We start from the raw sequence: 23,596 nt of genomic DNA, 5'->3' as shown, positions 1-23,596 counted from the left end.
CTGCAAATTAGCATTCGGGTCTGGCTCCATTATTTTATGGGACACTGTCTTTTGGAATTTCGAAAAAATTCTGATGGATAAATTAAATTTAAACCGTCCTTTACCCTCATAGAATATCCTGCTTCACTTGAAAGTGACTGTGAAAATTCTGTCATAATTTACACACATTCACGTCATTCCGAACACGTAAGACTTTTGTTCACCTTCAGGACACAACTGAAGTTATCTTAAATATTCACTCATCATTTTTGTCCATCCGCCGAAAATCTGCGCAACTAAAAATTTTAACCCATCACAAAGTATAAAAGTCATGATCAATGTTATTGCATATTAATCCAGATTTATAATCCATGTCTTTTTATGGCATCAAAATTTAGGTGGAATGGAATGTTTCAAAGATCAACTAATGTATTATGATTTCTGAACAAGAACCTTTATTATTGGGCGAATTATCCCAAGACAACATGACATGAGTAAAATTGGAAGCAAATACCATTTTATTTTAGGCATCCAAAAAAGGTGACAATTATAAACTTGATTTTACAGTTATACAAAAAAACTGAATTGCTGTTACATAAACTCTGAATTCTTTTGGACCAAAATAGAAAGAGACCAATGTCCATATTTGCCATCTGAATTCAACAACATCACTGTTAAACAACATGCAGTCATATCCTGGTTAAAAGGCACATTTAGAATAGGAATGATTAAGTGCATTGTTAATATAGTCTAGTAAACACTGGTAATCCAAAAGATACATCCAAATCTCATATTGCAGTTCAGCAAACAGTAATTTATCTTCACTGTGGTGTTATGCTCCCTTCCGTAGATGTGGGTAGCTCTCCACAGTGTGCACTATTGCCTCTCGTAAAGGCACCAGCGGCTGGTAACCCATGTCCTTCTTGGCCCGAGCGCAGCTGTAGTAGTGGTGGGTGCCAGCCAGAGCTACTCTCATAGGGGTGAAGGTGGGTTTGATCTGGATCAGTGGCCGCAGCAGCACAGCCATCAGCCACAGCAGCAGGGCTATCCAATAGACCAGTGTGTAGGGCAGGTGATATCGAGGAGCACTGTAGCCCAGACCCTCCAGAATCTGAGAGATGAAGTCCCAGAAACGCACCGGCTCATCGTTGGTTATGTGGTAAGCCTGATAAGAAAACTGAAATTGAATGTGTGCAGGGTTTATTCATTTTAGCTTTGTTTAAATGGTTGTAAACATTGATTTTCTTATTGGTTTCCATATAAAATAAAAATAAAAATGTCACTTATTCAAGGCTTTGTATCAAATGCTCATCTTGAATTTCATATATGACTAAATACAACATAAAGGTTTGCCAAAGAGCCATTTCCCAGTAGTGGTGCGAGTTTCGTAATCGGATTACATTTTTCAAGTAACTAGTAAGGTAACATTACTTTAAAATTTATAAATATGTTACTTTTTCAAAATTTCAACTAAATATCAGTTACTTTTACAAATGTGAAATTAAATATCGGAGTTACTTTTTCAGAGTTCAACTAAATATCGGATTACACTTTTACACATTTTCTACTAAATATATGTTACGTTTTCACATTTTCAACTGAATATCTGTGTTACTATTTAAAATTTTCAACTGAATATCGGTTACATTTTCAACTAAATATGTTACTTTTGTGAATTTTCAACTAAATATCAGTTACTTTCAACTTTTCATCTAAATATCAGTTATACAAATTTTCAACTAAATATCGGTGTTACTTTCAACTTTTCATCTAAATATCAGTTTTACAAATTTTCTACTAAATATCGGTGTTACTTTTTCACATTTTCAGCTCAATATAGGAGCTACTTTTTCACATTTTCAAATAAATATGTTATTTTTACAACATTTCAACTAATTATCTGTTCCTTTTACACATTTTTAACTAAATACAGGAGTTAATTTAAGAAATTTTCAACTAAATATCTGTTACTTTTTCAAATAAGTAATGCAATAAGACACCTCTTCTGTCCCCATGATGAGAGAAATTGGGAGTTCCTTAGGCTTATTAATTTCACTTTTACAGTTGCCAAAAATATAACTTTTGGGGTTTATGTATTTAAAAACACTACTAAAAAGCAAGTACAGCTCAGGTGATAGAAAAGTAACAGAATGCATTACTTTCCATAAAAAGTAACTAAATAACATAATATTGTAACGCATTACTTTTAAAAGTAACTTTCACCAATGCTGGTGGCAAAATGTTCATTTTTGACAAAGGTTCAATGAAAGTTCAACAGCAAAGAAACATCTCATATTACATGCACTAGGTAAGGCCACACAGGTAAAAGTACATTTATGATAATGAAACATACTATTAGCAGTTATTTATCTGGCCAATTTGGGTTACTGCAAAACTCTGATGATACATTCATATTGGCTATTTACAGTTGGTTAATGTAACGGCTAGTTTTGGCTAGCAGCATAGATGAAAAACTAACCGAACTGTGCCAAGCTCCTCCTGGCTATAGGATATCTTACAAAAAACTAACAGTCAGTCAGCTTTATTATTTTTAGCATCATACTAAAACACTTTCTATTTTCTAGTGCATTTAGGTAATTTAACAATTTTCATAGACTGAACAATTAGATGACAAAGTTCAAGGTCTCTCAAGATCTGTATAAAAACTGCATTGTAAGCTCTTTTGACTGCATTTAAAGAATGACTGAAAACCCCTATGAAAGATTTGAGAGTTTTTTTGCTATTAATAGGTTTCCATGGAATTGGAAAGTCAAAGCCTGATGCATCATTCATGCTGGTTGTTTACACATTACACACATGTGGGATTAGATCTATGAATGCACATCTAGAAACATCTCTCACTCATTCAGTCTCTCACACTTTCTTTCTCACACACAACATACCTGACCGCAGAGCGGAGAATCAGCCTTAAGGTGTTCAGCTGCTAAAATATGCCCATGAACTACATTCTCCACATAGGTGAAGTCCACAAGATTGGATCCATCTCTAAAGAGCAAATCAGCATTAGACCGTACGTGATTAATTTACTGGTCACATTATGTCCATCACATCAACATACAGCGGGGTCCAAACATCAAAGACCACACTGAACCTAAACAAGTGTAAAGCAGGACATGCAACAAACATTTTAAACAAACAAATTTTAAAGTTTTAAAATGTATAAAACAGATTTAAAATTCTGCACTGGATCACTGATCAAAAAAAGAACTAATTTGTTCAGATGGTCATATTTTCTTGCTTTCACAAGATGCTTTTTAGATCACTTTCAAATCATGCAGCAGAACATGATCATCAGGTTTTGTTCATGTCACCTTGAATGCTGCCATTAAAACAGGGGAGTCCAATCCTGCCCCTGGACAGCCCCTTTCCTTCAGAGTTTATCTCCAACACAGAGTTTCGAGTGATACTGAAGACCTTTATCAGCTGGTTCAGGTGTGTTTAACCCAAGTAGACTAGGCTCCATTTACACTGGTACAAAAAAATTAGAGTTTTTGCTCACATCTGACACAGGTTGGAATATGTTGCACATGTGTAAACACAAAAATCAGCCCAAGATCAGATTTTTTACATCCGATCTGAGCCACTTCCAAATGTGATTTTAAATCAGATACATATCCAATTTCCCGCAGAACTTCCAATGGGACACATTTGCCCATAAAGATTGTGTTTTAATGATGGATGGTAGGGGTGTAACGGTACGTGTATTCGTACCGGACCGTCTCGGTACAGGGCTTTCGGTACGGTGCACGTGTGTACCGAATGACCGAATGAAATATTTTGTGCGCGGAACATATACATTTTCGTGTTTCCAAACGAACATATTAAGTGGCGGAAGTCTCCGCGTTCAGCGCAAATCCCGCCCTGCAGCTGATTCTAAGGCCGATGACACACTGGCTGCGTGGCGTGAGCGTGGCGTTTCTGCTGCGTGTCAGTTGCATGAGGGCTGCTTCGCGTTTTCTGTGTCTTTACACACCAGAATCGTGCCTGACGCGGCGCTGGCGCGCTGCTGCTACTGTAGGTGAAATACAGGGAGGCTGCCGACAGACCAGGATCTTGTCTTCACGAAAACAATATCTATACTTCATGTTCTGAGTTCTGAGTGTTTTTCACAAGTTCATCAAACAACCGCAGTAAGAATTTTCATCAAGCACGGTGAGTAATGGCTTCTCCTATCATTGTTTCTTGCACCTCTTGCCACATGTATAGTTTATCTATCTCTGTCGCTGATGAGGGATTCACATGTGATAAATGCAGGGAAATAGTTAGGCTGACAGAGAAGATTTCAGAATTAGAGACACGCATCCAAACTTTAATTGAGGACAGTAAGAATGTTAGGGCTCTAGATACGGCTTTGGATGCGTCTAGCTCAGGGATTCCTGTACATTGTTCGGTTCCGGAAACAGAGCCCCAGCAGCAGGGCAACTGGGTGACGGTGAGGCAGCGTAGTCGTGGGTCAAAACACCGCTCTTCTGTTCCGATCAAAACATTAAACAGGTTCTCCCCACTCAGTGATGCACCCACTGAGAAACCTGATGAAAGTGCTCTAGTTATTGGTGATTCTATTGTACGGAACGTGAATATAGAGACACCAGCCACCATAAGTTAAATGTTTACTGGGAGCCAGAGCGCCTGACATCTTGGCAAATTTAAAAGTGATGGCTAATGCTAAACGTAAATACAGTAAGATTGTTATTCATGCCGGCGCTAATGATGTTCGACTTCGCCAGTCGGAGATCACTAAAAATAACATTAAAGAGGTGTGTGAACTTGCAAGCACGGTGTCAGACACTGTAATATGCTCTGGTCCCCTCCCTGCTTACCGTGGTGATGAGATGCATAGCAGATTGTCATCACTCAATGGCTGGATGTCTAAGTGGTGCCCACAGAATAACATAGGTTTCATAGACAATTGGACGAGCTTTTGGGGCAGACCTGACCTGTTTAAAAGAGATGGTCTTCATCCCTCCTGGGGTGGCGCCACTCTTCTCTCTAGAAATATGGCAAATAGTCTTAGTGTTTATACTTGACTAACTAGGGCCCAGGTCAGGAAGCAGACAGACTGGTTAAACCGACCGTCTGCTAGCTGCCTCCCGTCACAGAGGTCAGTTAATTCTCAGCACATAGAGACTTTTTCACCTAGATATCACACTATAGAGACTGTGTCTGTTCCCCGAACTAGAAAATACAAAAAACGTCCAAACCAAGTTAAGATTAACAATTTAATTGAGGTTCAACAAATAAAAAACAGAAGCAATATGGATAAACAAATGATAAAGCTTGGCTTATTGAATATCAGATCCCTTTCTACGAAAACACTTTTTGTAAATAAGATGATCACTGATCATAATATAGATGTACTCTGTTTGACAGAAACCTGGCTAAAACCTGATGATTACATTATTTTAAATGAGTCCACCCCCCAAGATCACTGTTATAAACATGAGCCACGTCTAAAAGGCAAAGGTGGAGGTGTTGCTTCAATTTATAACAACGTTTTCAGGATTTCTCAGAGAGCAGGCTACAAGTATAACTCATTTGAAGTAATGGTGCTTCATATAACATTATCCAGAGAAACAAATGTTAATGATAAATCCTCTGTTATGTTTGTACTGGCTACTGTATACAGGCCACCAGGGCACCATACAGACTTTATTAAAGAGTTTGGTGATTTTACATCCGAGTTAGTTCTGGCTGCAGATAAAGTCTTAATAGTTGGTGATTTTAATATCCATGTTGATAATGAAAAAGATGCATTGGGATCAGCATTTATAGACATTCTGAACTCCATTGGTGTTAGACAACACGTTTCAGGACCTACTCATTGTCGAAATCATACTCTAGATTTAATACTGTCACATGGAATTGATGTTGATGGTGTCGAAATTATTCAGCCAAGTGATGATATCTCAGATCATAATTTAGTTTTGTGCAAACTTCATATAGCCAAAATTGTAAATCCTACTTCTTGTTACAAGTATGGTAGAACCATCACTTCTAACACAAAAGACTGCTTTTTAAGTTATCTTCCTGATGTATCCAAGTTCCTCAGCATATCCAAAACTTCAGAACTTGATGATGTAACAGAAACTATGGACTCTCTCTTTTCTAGCACTTTAAATACAGTTGCTCCTTTACGCTTAAGGAAGGTTAAGGAAAACAGTTTGACACCATGGTATAATGAGCATACTCGCACCCTAAAGAGAGCAGCCCGAAAAATGGAGCGCCGCTGGAGGAAAACAAAACTAGAGGTATTTCGTATTGCTTGGCGGGAAAGTAACATATCCTACAGAAAAGCATTAAAAACTGCTAGATCCGATTACTTTTCTTCTCTTTTAGAAGAAAACAAACATAACCCCAGGTATTTATTCAATACAGTGGCTAAATTAACGAAAAATAAAGCCTCAACAAGTGTTGACATTTCCCAACATCACAGCAGTAATGACTTTATGAACTACTTTACTTCTAAAATCGATACTATTAGAGATAAAATTGCAACCATTCAGCCGTCAGCTACAGTATCACATCAGACAGTGCACTATAGACCCCCTGAGGAACAGTTCCACTCATTCTCTACTATAGGCGAGGAAGAATTGTATAAACTTGTTAAATCATCTAAACCAACAACATGTATGTTAGACTCTATACCATCTAAGCTCCTAAAAGAGGTGCTTCCAGAAGTCATAGATCCTCTTCTGACTATTATTAATTCCTCATTGTCATTAGGATATGTCCCCAAAACCTTCAAACTGGCTGTTATTAAGCCTCTCATCAAAAAAACACAGCTTGACCCCAAAGAACTAGTTAATTATAGACCAATCTCGAATCTCCCTTTTCTGTCCAAGATACTAGAAAAGGTGGTATCCACACAATTATATTCCTTCTTAGAGAAAAATGGTATATGTGAGGATTTCCAGTCAGGATTTAGACCGTATCATAGTTCTGAGACTGCTCTCCTTAGAGTTACAAATGATCTGCTCTTATCATCTGATCGTGGGTGTATCTCTCTATTAGTTTTATTGGATCTTAGTGCTGCGTTTGACACAATTGACCACAACATTCTTTTGCATAGACTTGAACACTTTGTTGGCATTAATGGAAGTGCATTAGCATGGTTTAAATCGTACTTATATGACCGCCATCAGTTCGTAGCAGTGAATGAAGATGTATCTTCACGTGATATATCCATAGATATCGGACTTCGAGTGGCGCCGATACAGGATGGCTGCCTCCGTGACGTGCTCTGCAGTTGTTTTTGTGTTTTTGTTAGTTTGTCCTGTCTTTAGTTATATTCCTGCAATCAGTTTCACCAGGGACGAATTGCTGGATATTCGGCAACACACATCTCCCGATATTTCACCGGTTTTCGACTATTCTGATGTTTTGCTGGACATTCTTGTCGGCGGAGCGGCTGCGCTGATCACACGCTTCAAGAGGACGCGCAGACGGGGAAAAAGAGCTGGCGCGCTCGTGAGACTCAGAAAACGCGGATTTCGAACGCCGTTGCCTAGCATCCATCTGGCAAATCTCCGCTCTCTACCCAACAAAACGGACAAACTGCTTCTGCTCTCTCGGACAAATAAAGATTTCTCTCACTCTGCTGCTCTGTGTTTCACGGAAACTTGGCTGAATGACACCATACCGGACAGCGCGCTCCATCTGCCGGACTTTCAGCTGTTTAGAGCGGATCGCGACGCAGAATCAAAGGGGAAATCGCGCGGAGGCGGGACATGCTTTTACATCAATGAACGGTGGTGTACAGATGTAACTGTGTTAAAGAAGACGTGCTGCTCAAATCTCGAAACGCTCTTCATTAACTGCAAGCCGTTCTATTCGCCGCGGGAGTTTCATTCGTTCATTCTGGTTAGTGTTTACATCCCTCCTCAAGCGCACGTGAGCTCACTCAGCTTTACAGAAACTCGCTGAGCAGATCACAGAGACAGAACAACAACACCCAGACTCTGTTTTAATCATTCTTGGGGACTTTAATAAAGCCAATCTCTCCCGTGAACTGCCAAAATACAGACAGCATGTTACTTGTCCCACAAGAGACAGTAATATATTGGATCACTGTTACACAACAATAAAGGATGCATTTCACTCTGTTCCACGAGCAGCTTTGGGACGTTCTGATCACCTTCTGGTTCATCTTATACCGACCTACAGGCAGAAACTAAAATCAGCTAAACCTGTATTAAGGACTGTAAAAAGATGGACTAATGAAGCAGAGCAGGATTTACAATCTTGTTTTGACCTCACTGACTGGAGTGTTTTTGAAGCTGCTGCCACCGATCTGGATGAACTCACAGAGACCGTAACATCATATATCAGTTTCTGTGAGGATATGTGTATTCCTACCAAGACTCAACTAAATTACAACAATGACAAACCGTGGTTCACTGCAAAACTCAGACAGCTCCGTCAGGCCAAAGAAGATGCTTACAGGAAAGGGGACAATGTCTTGTATAAACAGGCTAAATACACACTGGAAAAGGAGATCAAAGTGGCAAAGATGAATTATTCTGAAAAAATAAGGACTCAGTTCACTTTGAACGACTCCGCATCAGTGTGGAAAAGCCTAAAGAAGATCACCAATTACAAGACACCACCCCCCAGCACTGTGGAGAATCAACGACTGGCAGACGATCTGAACGAGTTTTACTGCAGGTTTGAAAGAACACCCATCACCTGCCCTGAACACCTCCCCACACAACCATTCACACCATTCACAACTCCTGCAACCAACCCTGAATGCCTCTCCAAACAACCGTTCACACCATTCACAGCTACTGCAACCCATCCTGATCACCTCTCCAATCAACCGCTCTCACCATTCACACCTCCTGCATCCCCCCTCTCCCCCACACCTGCAATACAGATCAGCGAGGATGCGGTGCGCCAGGTCTTCCGGAAGCAGAAAATGAAAAAAGCACCAGGCCCAGATTGCGTTACACCAGCCTGTCTGAAATCCTGTGCTGACCAGCTGGCCCCCATCTTCACACAGATCTTCAACAGATCGCTGGAACTGTGCGAAGTCCCTTCATGCTTCAAACGCTCCACCATCATCCCTATCCCAAAGAAATCCAAAATTACAGGACTAAATGACTACAGGCCTGTGGCTCTAACGTCTGTAGTCATGAAGTCATTTGAAAAACTGGTGCTGGCCCACCTGAAAGACATCACTGGACCCTTGCTAGATCCTCTTCAGTTTGCCTACAGAGCAAACAGGTCTGTGGACGATGCAGTAAACATCGGACTGCATTATGTTCTGCAACACCTAGACAGACCGGGGACCTATGTGAGGATCCTGTTTGTGGACTTCAGCTCTGCCTTCAACACGATCATCCCAAACCTCCTCTTGCCCAAACTAACTCAGCTCTCCGTGCCCACCTCCGTCTGTCAGTGGATCAACAGCTTCCTGACAGACAGGCAGCAGCTAGTGAGACTAGGAAAATACACATCCAGCACCCGTACAATCAGCACCGGAGCTCCCCAGGGCTGTGTTCTCTCCCCACTGCTCTTCTCCCTGTACACTAACGATTGCACATCTAAGGACCCCTCTGTCAAGCTCCTGAAGTTTGCAGATGACACCACACTCATCGGCCTCATTCAGGACGGTGACGAGTCTGCTTACAGACAGGAGGTTAAAGAGCTGGCTGTCTGGTGCACTCTCAACAACCTGGAGCTTAACACGCTCAAAACAGTGGAGATGATCGTGGACTTCAGGAGAAACCCCCCTGCACTCCCCATCATGAACAGCACTGTGACTGCAGTGGAGTCATTCAGGTTCCTGGGCACCACTATCTCTCAGGACCTGAAGTGGGACATTCACATTGACTCCATTGTGAAAAAGGCCCAGCAGAGGTTGTACTTCCTTCGCCAGCTGAGGAAGTTTAACCTGCCACAGGAGCTGCTGAAACAGTTCTACTCCACCATCATCGAATCCATCCTCTGCACTTCAGTAACTGTCTGGTTCAGCTCAGCTTCTAAATCTGACCTCAGAAGACTACAGAGGGTAGTCCGGACTGCTGAGCGAATCATCGGTTCAACCCTCCCATCTATTCAAGAACTGTACTTATCCAGAGTGAGCAAAAGGGCTGTTAAAATCACTCTGGACCCCTCACATCCAGCACACTCCCTCTTTGAACTGTTGCCATCTGGTCGACGCTACAGAGCACTGAGCACCAGAACGACCAGACACAGGAACAGTTTCTTCCCTCAGGCAATCCATCTTATGAACAGCTGATAATAACTGTGGGACACACTACACTATTTATATTTATATACACTACACTTTTTATCCAACACACATACTTAGCGTACACGTAAATCTTTTGCACATAATATACATGTACATACATGGAACACACTACACTACTTATATTTATATTTATATACACATACACTTATTTATCTAACACACATACTTAGCGTACAGTTAAAATTTTTCCACATAATATACATGTACATACATAAATGCTCATTTTAATATACCTGCCATACATTGTCAATTTGTATATTGTCAATCCTTACCCACCTATTTGTATTTTTTTGTATTTTTTATTCCTTATTGTGTTTTTTGTTCTGTCGCTGTTATGTTGCACTGCGGAGCTCTGTCACGAAAACAAATTCCTCGTATGTGTGAACATACCTGGCAATAAAGCTCATTCTGATTCTGATTCTGATCCTATCGATCACAAGTGCAGTATGGAGTACCTCAAGGCTCAGTACTAGGGCCGCTACTCTTCACGCTTTATATGTTACCCTTGGGAGATATCATCAGGAAACATGGTGTTAGCTTTCACTGTTATGCTGATGATACTCAACTCTATATTTTTTCGCAGGCCGGTGAAACACACCAATTTGAAAAACGAATGGATTGCACAGTCGATATAAAAAACTGGATGACGAGTAATTTCTTACTGCTAAATTCTGAAAAAACAGAGGTGTTAATTATAGGACCCTAAAAACTCCGCTTGTAATAACCTAGAACACTGTCTAAGACTTGATGGTTGCTCTGTCAATTCTTCGTCATCAGTTAGTAACCTAGGTGTGCTATTTGATCGCAATCTTTCCTTAGAAAGCCACGTTTCTAGCATTTGTAAAACTGCATTTTTCCATCTCAAAAATATATCTAAATTACGGCCTATGCTCTCAATGTCAAATGCAGAAATGTTAATCCATGCTTTTATGACCTCAAGGTTAGATTATTGTAATGCTTTATTGGGTGGTTGTTCTGCACGCTTAGTAAACAAACTACAGCTAGTCCAAAATGCAGCAGCAAGAGTTCTTACTAGAACCAGGAAGTATGACCATATTAGCCCGGTCCTGTCAACACTGCACTGGCTCCCTATCAAGCATCGTATAGATTTTAAAATATTGCTTATTACCTATAAAACCCTGAATGGTTTAGCACCTCAGTATTTGAATGAGCTCCTTTTACATTATAATCCTCTACGTCCGCTACGTTCTCAAAACTCAGGCAATTTGATAATACCTAGAATATCAAAATCAACTGCGGGCGGCAGATCCTTTTCCTATTTGGCGCCTAAACTCTGGAATAACCTACCTAACATTGTTCGGGAGGCAGACACACTCTTGCAGTTTAAATCTAGATTAAAGACCCATCTCTTTAACCTGGCATACACATAACATACTAATATGCTTTTATTATCCAAATCCGTTAAAGGATTTTTAGGCTGCATTAATTAGGTAAACCGGAACCGGAAACACTTCCCATAACACCCTATGTACTTGCTACATCATTAGAAGAATGGCATCTACGCTAATATTTGTCTGTTTCTCTCTTGTTCCGAGGTCACCGTGGCCACCAGATCCAGTCTGTGTCCAGATCAGAGGGTCACTGCAGTCACCCGGATCCAGTACGTATCCAGACCAGATGGTGGATCAGCACCTAGAAAGGACCTCTATTGCCCTGAAAGACAGCGGAGACCAGGACAACTAGAGCCCCAGATACAGATCCCCTGTAAAGACCTTGTCTCAAAGGAGCACCAGGACAAGACCACAGGAAACAGATGATTCTTCTGCACAATCTGACTTTGCTGCAGCCTGGAATTGAACTACTGGTTTCGTCTGGTCAGAGGAGAACTGGCCCCCCAACTGAGCCTGTTTTCTCCCAAGGTTTTTTTCTCCATTCTGTCACCGATGGAGTTTCGGTTCCTTGCCGCTGTCGCCTCTGGCTTGCTTAGTTGGGGACACTTCATCTACAGCGATATAGTTGACTTGATTGCAAATAAATGCACAGACTCTATTTAATTGAACAGAGATGACATAACTGAATTCAATGATGAACTGCCTTTAACTATCATTTTTTCATTATTGACACTGTTTTCCTAATGAATGTTGTTCAGTTGCTTTGACGCAATGTATTTTGTTTAAAGCGCTATATAAATAAAGGTGACTGACTTTGACTTTGTTGAGCATAAATATAAAGCCTACTGATAAAGGACACCGTCAACAGTATTGACGGCAAAATAGACTATGTTTGACAGGTGCAATATGCGTGTCACCGGTCTAAGGTTTTCAAAAGGCATCACGCGAGTGTGAACATCACTACAACTAGGAAAAAAACGATTGTAATTCAAACGCAGCTCCCGTCGGCATTTAAACAGACCTTTGCTCTTAATTCTGATCGGTCCAACGCAAAAGCGAAATCTGAGCAGGTCTAAAAACTGAAACTGTTCATGCTGCACTTTACACTTCTGAAAAGTTGAAAAGAGCAGGCCTACAAGCTGGGATTGGTAATGCTGCACTGTAATCATAGTTATTTATTTATATTTTTCATTATATTTTATTATATGATATTGGTTTGAGACTGAGAGTATTTTATTTAGTGGAGAACTTTGCAGCAGTATTTTATTTCTTATTCTTTTTTTATTTTATATATATTTTATTAAAAAATATTTTTAAAAAGTGTAAACAAATTGTTTAAAAAAAGTTTATAGTAATAAACAACCTGCAGTTTAATGTTTGCATTTCTTTCCCTTACTGTACCGAAAATGAACTGAACCGTGACTTTAAAACCGAGGTACCCCTAATGGATGGGAACTTAAAACAAACAAACTGCACATTCAGGAGCTGGTTTTCAACCCCTGCCCTGTGAATTTTATAAATACAACAGCTAAAAGCTACATTATATTTCTCAGCAATGAGGTGCTTCACTTTTTCACAAGCTTCACACACAGTTTTCTCTCTCTCTCTCTCTCTTGTAAATTATTTTGAATTCATTACAATAAATATCATCTTGGCACTACTTTATTTTACTAAAGTTTTCTCTTTAACAAGCTGTAGATAAATTAGCCTAACAAAAGAAAATTACAGTTATTTTCCTTTATCCGTTCAGTCAGACTTTGTGCTGCGAAACATCCATGATAGCCGTTGTTCATGCCAGCCAATAATGATGGCCACTCGACATTAATTATATACATTTTAATAATAAGACAGCCATTGAAACCCAAAGGTCTATCACGTGCACAGTAAAGCGATACCTGCAGACAATCCTTTTGGGTGGGAATTAATGCAAACACAGACACAGACTATGTGTCTAAAATGAATGTAAACAGGCCGACCAAAAAAAAAAAAAAGATTCACATTTTCCAAAACACTGCATATTGTACACAATATAGAAGGCAGTATGACTGAAATGATTCATGAAAATATATGAATATGATTGCTGACAGTCGAGATAATATTCCAGATAGCAGTCTGCCACCTGGTGGAGTAAAGGGCTCTCTGCATCACAGTTTTAGGCCCAATCCCAATTCTATTTTATACCCCTACCCCTACCCCTCCGATTACCCCTTCCCCTTGTCCCTTGAAACAGAGTGTTTCCATGACGTCACACGCCATTATTCGTCGTCTAGCTCTTACAATACACGCATATACTGGTGTGCTGGTGTGCATTAGAGCCTTTAATTATCGTTCTGTATTAATGAGCTGCTTACTGACAGACACACATATCGGAAATCGTGCAGCTCACACATCCAGGAGAAAATAAACTTGTCAACGCAGCCCCACGACTTTTATTAAATACAGTTTCAATACTGAATCACTACATTATATTTTCCAGCGACGAGAGGATACAATCGCTGTTTTTAAGTAAACTCACTCTAAAAAGATAAACAAACAGACGCGAATACACACAGCTTCCATTACTCTCTCTCTCTGCTAATCCATGCATCTATGACCTCAAGGTTAGATTATTGTAATGCTTTATTGGGTGGTTGTTCTGCACGCTTAGTAAACAAACTACAGCTAGTCCAAAATGCAGCAGCAAGAGTTCTTACTAGAACCAGGAAGTATGACCATATTAGCCCGGTCCTATCAACACTGCACTGGCTCCCTATCAAGCATCGTATAGATTTTAAAATATTGCTTAATACTTATAAAGCCCTGAATGGTTTAGCACTTCAGTATTTGAATGAGCTCCTTTTACATTATAATCCTCTACGTCCGCTACGTTCTCAAAACTCAGGCAATTTGATAATACCTAGAATATCAAAATCAACTGCGGGCGGCAGATCCTTTTCCTATTTGGCGCCTAAACTCTGGAATAACCTACCTAACATTGTTCGGGAGGCAGACACACTCTTGCAGTTTAAATCTAGATTAAAGACCCATCTCTTTAACCTGGCTTACACATAACATACTAATATGCTTTTAATATCCAAATCCGTTAAAGGATTTTTAGGCTGCATTAATTAGGTAAACCGGAACCGGCAACACTTCCCATAACACCCATGTACTTGCTACATCATTAGAAGAATGGCATCTACGCTAATATTTGTCTGTTTCTCTCTTATTCCGAGGTCACTGTAGCCACCAGATCCAGTCTGTATCCAGATCAGAGGGTCACTGCAGTCACCCGGATCCAGTACGTATCCAGACCAGATGGTGGATCAGCACCTAGAAAGGACCTCTACATCCCTGAAAGACAGCAGAGACCAGGACAACTAGAGCCCCAGATACAGATCCCCTGTAAAGACCTTGTCTCAGAGGACCACCAGGACAAGACCACAGGAAACAGATGATTCTTCTGCACAATCTGACTTTGCTGCAGCCTGGAATTGAACTACTGGTTTCGTCTGGTCAGAGGAGAACTGGCCCCCCAACTGAGCCTGGTTTCTCCCAAAGTTTTTTTCTCCATTCTGTCACCGATGGAGTTTCGGTTCCTTGCCGCTGTCGCCTCTGGCTTGCTTAGTTGGGATCACTTCATCTACAGCGATATCGTTGATTTGATTGCAAATAAATGCACAGACACTATTTAAACTGAACAGAGATGACATCACTGAATTCAATGATGAACTGCCTTTAACTATCATTTTGCATTATTGACACACTGTTTTCCTAATGAATGTTGTTCAGTTGCTTTCACGCAATGTATTTTGTTTAAAGCGCTATATAAATAAAGGTGACTTGACTTGACTCTCTCTCTCTCTCTCTCTCTCTCTCTCAGGCAATATTTGAGAAAATGGTTTAGCGATTTCTAATTATTGGGGGGATTAGCCCACATCAATGACTACGGCAGTTATCGCCCTGATCAGACATATGCTGTGGCACTATCATGCAGTCTGTAATGATATGACGTTAGCAAATATTAGCGATTTTTTGCAAACATTTATTTGAGTTACATGTACGGTGGCCGAGACAGCTCAACATGCTGCAACTTAAGAAAACACATACAAATTGAAAAAACATCAGCAAATGAAGAAAACATCTTCATCAGTTTGACAACACAAGTGTTGCAAATCCTTCACAACACATGCATATAATGAAATGCGCTGCAAATCATCACAACAAATGTAATTAACAAAAGCACTGCAAATAGCACTGACCTCAATGAAAATGTTTCAAGGAGACCTCAAAAAGTGTCGGACCCAACTTGGATTTGTTTATCGTGCAGTGGCTACTGGTTAGTGGAGTAGTTGGTGAACTGAAAGGTGAATTTTTTTTTTTTTTTTTTGTTATGGTGTAAATTCCTTTATCTTTTGGATATTATTAGCCTAAATAAGCTTAATAGTTACATGATTAAATGTAAAACTTTACTTAAAATGGCTAACTTTAATATTCTCAACTAAATATAATTTCAAGGTTAATGAAAATAAATTTGCAATGCTTCATTAATTGTTTCTTAATGTGTATGTGCTGTGAGGATTTTCAGTGTTTCTTAATTTATATGTGTTGTGAAGTATTTGCAGTGCGTTTCGTTGTATGCAAGTGTTGTGAGAATTTGTAGCGCGTTTCGTTATATGCATGTGTTGTGATGATTTGCAGAGCGTTTCATTATATGCATGTGTTGTGAAGTATTTGCAGCGCGTTTCGTTGTATGCAAGTGTTGTGAGAATTTGTAGCGCGTTTCGTTATATGCATGTGTTGTGATGATTTGCAGCGCGTTTCATTATATGCATGTGTTGTGAAGTATTTGCAGCGCGTTTCGTTGTATGCAAGTGTTGTGAGGATTTGTAGCGCGTTTCGTTATATGCATGTGTTGTGATGATTTGCAGCGCGTTTCGTTATATGCATGTGTTGTGATGATTTGCAGCGCGTTTCGTTATATGCATGCGTTGTGATGATTTGCAGCGCGTTTCGTTATATGCATGCGTTGTGATGATTTGCAGCGCGTTTCGTTATATGCATGCGTTGTGATGATTTGCAGCGCGTTTCGTTATATGCATGCGTTGTGATGATTTGCAGCGCGTTTCGTTATATGCATGCGTTGTGATGATTTGCAGCGCGTTTCGTTATATGCATGCGTTGTGATGATTTGCAGCGCGTTTCGTTATATGCATGCGTTGTGATGATTTGCATCGCGTTTCGTTATATGCATGCGTTGTGATGATTTGCAGCGCGTTTCGTTATATGCATGCGTTGTGATGATTTGCAGCGCGTTTCGTTATATGCATGCGTTGTGATGATTTGCAGCGCGTTTCGTTATATGCATGCGTTGTGATGATTTGCAGCGCGTTTCGTTATATGCATGCGTTGTGATGATTTGCAGCGCGTTTCGTTATATGCATGCGTTGTGATAATTTGCAGCGCGTTACGTTATATGCATGTGTTGTGAAGTATTTGCAGCGCGTTTCATTATATGCATGTGTTGTGAAGTATTTGCAGCGCGTTTCGTTGTATGCAAGTGTTGTGAGGATTTGTAGCGCGTTTCGTTATATGCATGTGTTGTGATGATTTGCAGCGCGTTTCGTTATATGCATGTGTTGTGAAGTATTTGCAGCGCGTTTCGTTGTATGCAAGTGTTGTGAGGATTTGTAGCGCGTTTCGTTATATGCATGCGTTGTGATGATTTGCAGCGCGTTTCGTTATATGCATGCGTTGTGATGATTTGCAGCGTGTTTCGTTATATGCATGCTTTGTGATTATTTGCAGCGCGTTTCGTTATATGCATGCGTTGTGATGATTTGCAGCGCGTTTCGTTATATGCATGCGTTGTGATGATTTGCAGCGCGTTTCGTTATATGCATGCGTTGTGATGATTTGCAGCGCGTTTCGTTATATGCATGCGTTGTGATGATTTGCAGCGCGTTTCGTCATATGCATGCGTTGTGATGATTTGCAGCACGTTTCGTCATATGCATGCGTTGTGATGATTTGCAGCGCGTTTCGTTATATGCATGCGTTGTGATGATTTGCAGCGCGTTTCGTTATATGCATGCGTTGTGATGATTTGCAGCGCGTTTCGTTATATGCATGCGTTGTGATGATTTGCAGCACGTTTCGTTATATGCATGCTTTGTGAGGATTTGTAGCGCGTTTCGTTATATGCATGCGTTGTGATGATTTGCAGCGCGTTTCGTTATATGCATGCGTTGATGATTTGCAGCGCGTTTCGTTGTATGCATGCGTTGTGATGATTTGCAGCGCGTTTCGTTGTATGCATGCGTTGTGATGATTTGCAGCGCGTTTCGTTATATGCATGTGTTGTGAGGATTTGTAGCGCGTTTCGTTATATGCATGTTGTGATGATTTGCAGCGCGTTTCGTTGTATGCATGCGTTGTGATGATTTGCAGCGCGTTTCGTTGTATGCATGCGTTGTGATGATTTGCAGCGCGTTTCGTTATATGCATGTGTTGTGATGATTTGCAGCGCGTTTCGTTATATGCATGTGTTGTGAAGTATTTGCAGCGCGTTTCGTTATATGCATGTGTTGTGAAGTATTTGCAGCGCGTTTCGTTAGATGCAAGTGTTGTGAGAATTTGTAGCGCGTTTCGTTATATGCATGTGTTGTGATGATTTGCAGCGCGTTTCATTATATGCATGTGTTGTGAAGTATTTGCAGCGCGTTTCGTTGTATGCAAGTGTTGTGAGGATTTGTAGCGCGTTTCGTTATATGCATGTGTTGTGATGATTTGCAGCGCGTTTCATTATATGCATGCGTTGTGATGATTTGCAGCGCGTTTCGTTATATGCATGCGTTGTGATTATTTGCAGCGTGTTTCGTTATATGCATGCTTTGTGATTATTTGCAGCGCGTTTCGTTATATGCATGCGTTGTGATGATTTGCAGCGCGTTTCGTTATATGCATGCGTTGTGATGATTTGCAGCGCGTTTCGTTATATGCATGCGTTGTGATGATTTGCAGCACGTTTCGTCATATGCATGCGTTGTGATGATTTGCAGCGCGTTTCGTCATATGCATGCTTTGTGATGATTTGCAGCGCGTTTCGTCATATGCATGCGTTGTGATGATTTGCAGCACGTTTCGTTATATGCATGCGTTGTGATGATTTGCAGCGCGTTTCGTTATATGCATGCGTTGTGATGATTTGCAGCGCGTTTCGTTATATGCATGCGTTGGGATGATTTGCAGCGCGTTTCGTTATATGCATGCGTTGTGATGATTTGCAGCACGTTTCGTTATATGCATGCTTTGTGAGGATTTGTAGCGCGTTTCGTTATATGCATGCGTTGTGATGATTTGCAGCGCGTTTCGTTATATGCATGCGTTGATGATTTGCAGCGCGTTTCGTTGTATGCATGCGTTGTGATGATTTGCAGCGCGTTTCGTTGTATGCATGCGTTGTGATGATTTGCAGCGCGTTTCGTTATATGCATGCGTTGTGATGATTTGCAGCACGTTTCGTTATATGCATGCTTTGTGAGGATTTGTAGCGCGTTTCGTTATATGCATGCGTTGTGATGATTTGCAGCGCGTTTCGTTATATGCATGCGTTGATGATTTGCAGCGCGTTTCGTTGTATGCATGCGTTGTGATGATTTGCAGCGCGTTTCGTTGTATGCATGCGTTGTGATGATTTGCAGCGCGTTTCGTTATATGCATGTGTTGTGAGGATTTGTAGCGCGTTTCGTTATATGCATGTTGTGATGATTTGCAGCGCGTTTCGTTGTATGCATGCGTTGTGATGATTTGCAGCGCGTTTCGTTGTATGCATGCGTTGTGATGATTTGCAGCGCGTTTCGTTATATGCATGTGTTGTGATGATTTGCAGCGCGTTTCGTTATATGCATGTGTTGTGAAGTATTTGCAGCGCGTTTCGTTATATGCATGTGTTGTGAAGTATTTGCAGCGCGTTTCGTTAGATGCAAGTGTTGTGAGAATTTGTAGCGCGTTTCGTTATATGCATGTGTTGTGATGATTTGCAGCGCGTTTCATTATATGCATGTGTTGTGAAGTATTTGCAGCGCGTTTCGTTGTATGCAAGTGTTGTGAGGATTTGTAGCGCGTTTCGTTATATGCATGTGTTGTGATGATTTGCAGCGCGTTTCATTATATGCATGCGTTGTGATGATTTGCAGCGCGTTTCGTTATATGCATGCGTTGTGATGATTTGCAGCGCGTTTCGTTATATGCATGTGTTGTGAAGTATTTGCAGCGCGTTTCGTTATATGCATGTGTTGTGAAGTATTTGCAGCGCGTTTCGTTGGATGCAAGTGTTGTGAGAATTTGTAGCGCGTTTCGTTATATGCATGTGTTGTGATGATTTGCAGCGCGTTTCATTATATGCATGTGTTGTGAAGTATTTGCAGCGCGTTTCGTTGTATGCAAGTGTTGTGAGGATTTGTAGCGCGTTTCATTATATGCATGTGTTGTGATGATTTGCAGCGCGTTTCGTTATATGCATGTGTTGTGATGATTTGCAGCGCGTTTCGTTATATGCATGCTTTGTGATTATTTGCAGCGTGTTTCGTTATATGCATGCTTTGTGATTATTTGCAGCGCGTTTTGTTATATGCATGCGTTGTGATGATTTGCAGCGCGTTTCGTTATATGCATGCGTTGTGATGATTTGCAGCGCGTTTCGTTATATGCATGCGTTGTGATGATTTGCAGCGCGTTTCGTTATATGCATGCGTTGTGATGATTTGCAGCACGTTTCGTTATATGCATGCGTTGTGATGATTTGCAGCGCGTTTCGTTATATGCATGCGTTGTGATGATTTGCAGCGCGTTTCGTCATATGCATGCGTTGTGATGATTTGCAGCACGTTTCGTTATATGCATGCGTTGTGATGATTTGCAGAGCGTTTCGTTATATGCATGCGTTGTGATGATTTGCAGCGCGTTTCGTTATATGCATGCGTTGTGATGATTTGCAGCACGTTTCGTTATATGCATGCTTTGTGAGGATTTGTAGCGCGTTTCGTTATATGCATGCGTTGTGATGATTTGCAGCGCGTTTCGTTATATGCATGCGTTGATGATTTGCAGCGCGTTTCGTTGTATGCATGCGTTGTGATGATTTGCAGCGCCTTTCGTTGTATGCATGCGTTGTGATGATTTGCAGCGCGTTTCGTTATATGCATGTGTTGTGAGGATTTGTAGCGCGTTTCGTTATATGCATGTTGTGATGATTTGCAGCGCGTTTCGTTGTATGCATGTGTTGTGATGATTTGCAGCGCGTTTCGCTGTATGCATGTGTTGTGAAGTATTTGCAGCGCATTTCGTTGTATGCAAGTGTTGTGAGGATTTGCAGCGCGTTTCGTTGAATGCATGCGTTGTGATGATTTGTAGCGCGTTTCGTTATATGCATGCGTTGTGATGATTTGCAGCGCGTTTCGTTATATGCATGCGTTGTGATGATTTGCAGCGCGTTTCGTTGAATGCATGCGTTGTGATGATTTGTAGCGCGTTTCGTTATATGCATGCGTTGTGATGATTTGCAGCGCGTTTCGTTATATGCATGCGTTGTGATGATTTGCAGCGCGTTTCGTTATATGCATGCGTTGTGATGATTTGCAGCGCGTTTCGTTATATGCATGCGTTGTGATGATTTGCAGCACGTTTCGTTATATGCATGCGTTGTGATGATTTGCAGCGCGTTTCGTTATATGCATGCATTGTGATGATTTGCAGCGCGTTTCGTTATATGCATGCGTTGTGATGATTTGAATTGGGATTGGGCCTTAGTGTGCTGCTACAAATGGCACAGTCGCTCACCCGATGATGAACTTCATCTTTCCTCTGCGGGCCGTATCTATCAGGATGGGCACTAACTGTGGGTCCCGGGGCCCAAAGATGCCATGAGGACGAATAGCAACAGTGAGGAAACCCTTCTCTTTACTGCAAGCCTCCAACACCAGCTGAACAGACAGATGCAGATTAAAAAAGAAAAAGAAACAGATGATCGACATGGAGCACATTAGCACATCAACCGAAACTCAACTCGTTAACTATTTAGTTCATCCGACTGATTTCAGAAGTTAGCTGGGGTAATGAGATGAAATGCCATCGATATGATTCATACGCACCTTTTCCTGTTGAATTTTGGTCTCTGTATAATAATCAATTGGCTTTTTTGCATAAGGCAGATCCTCGCTCCCGTTCTTGATGTCAGTTCCTTCAAACACCACACTAGCGCTGCTGGTCAATATCAACTTCTGTAAAAACATCACGAACATCACGCCAACAACACAATTTAAAGGAATAGTCTGGATCAAATAATGCTCTCAGTTACCAATTTAAATCCATTGTTGGACAGAGATGAAGCAGAGACCCCCTCTGAATACTGTATTATAACATTGTAAAAGTGTTGAATGTACCAAATGAATGTCTGAACATAAAATGTTGACAGGCACCACCATGACTTCAGAAATTATTCTAACATGCTGATTCGCATCCTTTAATTGATTTAATGCATCCTTTTTTATTATTATTATTATTATCATCATCATCACTGACTTTATACTTTAGTATATATTACTTTTATTTTTCCCATCAGCTGACACATGATTCGTACCTGTACCCCTGCCTCGAGACAGGCCTGTATGACAGTCCGTGTCCCATCAACATTCACCCTGTGAAACAGAGCACGGTCATCGCTGGCTGGAGCAGGTGACGCACAGTGAAACACTACAGACACTTCTCTCATAGCCCCCAGCAAGGCCTAAACAAGACATCAGGAGGAACGTGAGTTAAGGTAACGATGTCAGACTGATCAAACTGAACTATCCCCACCTGTCTGTCACACAAGTCCCCTTGGTGAAACGATACTCCTGGAAGCTCATAGGCCTGTCTGATATCAAACACATTCACGGTGTATCCTCTGTCCACTAGACGCTCCACAAGGTGCCTGCCCAAAAACCCAGATCCTCCGATGACAGCACAGCGCTTGCTGCTCTGCAGGTGTACACAACATCAAAACAAGATGAGATCACTGTCGTTTAACCCTTGTCTGGCTGCAGAACATTTTAAATATCTACAAACATAGAGCTTTGAACACAGCTAGACATGGGGCAGAAACATACAAACATCCACAAATCACAATAAAACAGATTGTGTCACCATTGTGCAGACATATAAATGCACAGTATGGAAACAGCGTTAATTTTAATTTGTTATAATGTTAATATCCTTAATACACAATACTTCTTCATTCAAATCTGACAGAATCATAACACATACTTTTAAAAAAAATGCACATGCCTGAATGCACTGGAGGTCGCTTTGGATAAATGCATGAATGTAAATGTAGGTAATACTAGTGCAAATGTGTTTCAGGTGTAAATATACTCACTGGTCTCGTGCGAGTTGCCATGTGTTTATCTCTCAGCTCCCGACAGCAGTCTATTGATTAATAAACAATATTAATCTGTTTAATTACACTGCTTAAAAACTATGTGGGTTGACCTTAAAACCATTTACTGCACAACATTTTTTAAGATTTTAGTTTTTACTCAGAACTGGTCACTTAAACCAAATATAAGTTTACGTTCTAGTTACGCTCGAAGCACAATATATAATTAAAAATGTAATTCGGTCAAGCAGCACTCACCTGTGTATCTCAAACTAGTGATACAGCTACAGAGATATAACGATTGAAGCAGTAGTTAACTAAGAGCCATATGGGCAGAGAGCGGAGAAACTTCTGAATGGTCCTGTCAACAATCAGACATCAACCTGACAATGAATCTGACCAATGAGAGAAGGGCAACGTCAAAGAGCGCCACTGCGCCAGCCAATCAGTAAAAAGTCACCAAGATAGTCCCCTCCCCATGACATCACCAAATACGCCCCTACATGTGATTTTTATAGTTTATTATTTAGGATATAATAGGAAAGTTTAAGGTACTTACCTTAATTATAATACTTACCTTTATTAGATATA

General features: G+C 40.7%; 1 protein-coding gene across 1 annotated transcript; it reads right to left on the bottom strand.

Moving 5' to 3' along the window:
• Window positions 1-479: 479 nt before the first annotated feature.
• On the bottom strand, window positions 480-23,374 carry LOC132114350 (sterol-4-alpha-carboxylate 3-dehydrogenase, decarboxylating-like). Its single transcript, XM_059522458.1, has 8 exons — window positions 23,264-23,374; window positions 23,006-23,055; window positions 22,447-22,608; window positions 22,229-22,375; window positions 21,741-21,869; window positions 21,430-21,572; window positions 2,883-2,985; window positions 480-1,144 (listed from the first exon to the last, which is right to left on the bottom strand). Exons 2-8 carry the CDS (start codon window positions 23,024-23,026, stop codon window positions 812-814), a joined length of 1,038 nt encoding a protein of 345 aa, XP_059378441.1. The 5' UTR covers window positions 23,027-23,055; window positions 23,264-23,374; the 3' UTR covers window positions 480-811.
• Between the last annotated feature and the right edge of the window lie 222 nt (window positions 23,375-23,596).

This window comes from Carassius carassius, chromosome 33, assembly GCF_963082965.1.
Source record: "Carassius carassius chromosome 33, fCarCar2.1, whole genome shotgun sequence".
Classification (NCBI taxonomy): domain Eukaryota; kingdom Metazoa; phylum Chordata; class Actinopteri; order Cypriniformes; family Cyprinidae; genus Carassius; species Carassius carassius.
This window is presented reverse-complemented; position numbering and strand designations above follow the sequence as displayed.

What these genes read in the sequence shown, in the direction of transcription:
- LOC132114350 (XM_059522458.1), bottom strand. Translation starts at nt 23,026, where the DNA reads ATGGCAACTCGCACGAGACCA. An exon ending in TGGCAACTCGCACGAGACCA is followed by an intron (nt 22,609 to 23,005) that starts GTGAGTATATTT and finishes GTACACCTGCAG; the next exon opens with AGCAGCAAGCGCTGTGCTGT. An exon ending in AAGATGAAGTTCATCATCGG is followed by an intron (nt 2,986 to 21,429) that starts GTGAGCGACTGT and finishes TTTGCTCTTTAG; the next exon opens with AGATGGATCCAATCTTGTGG.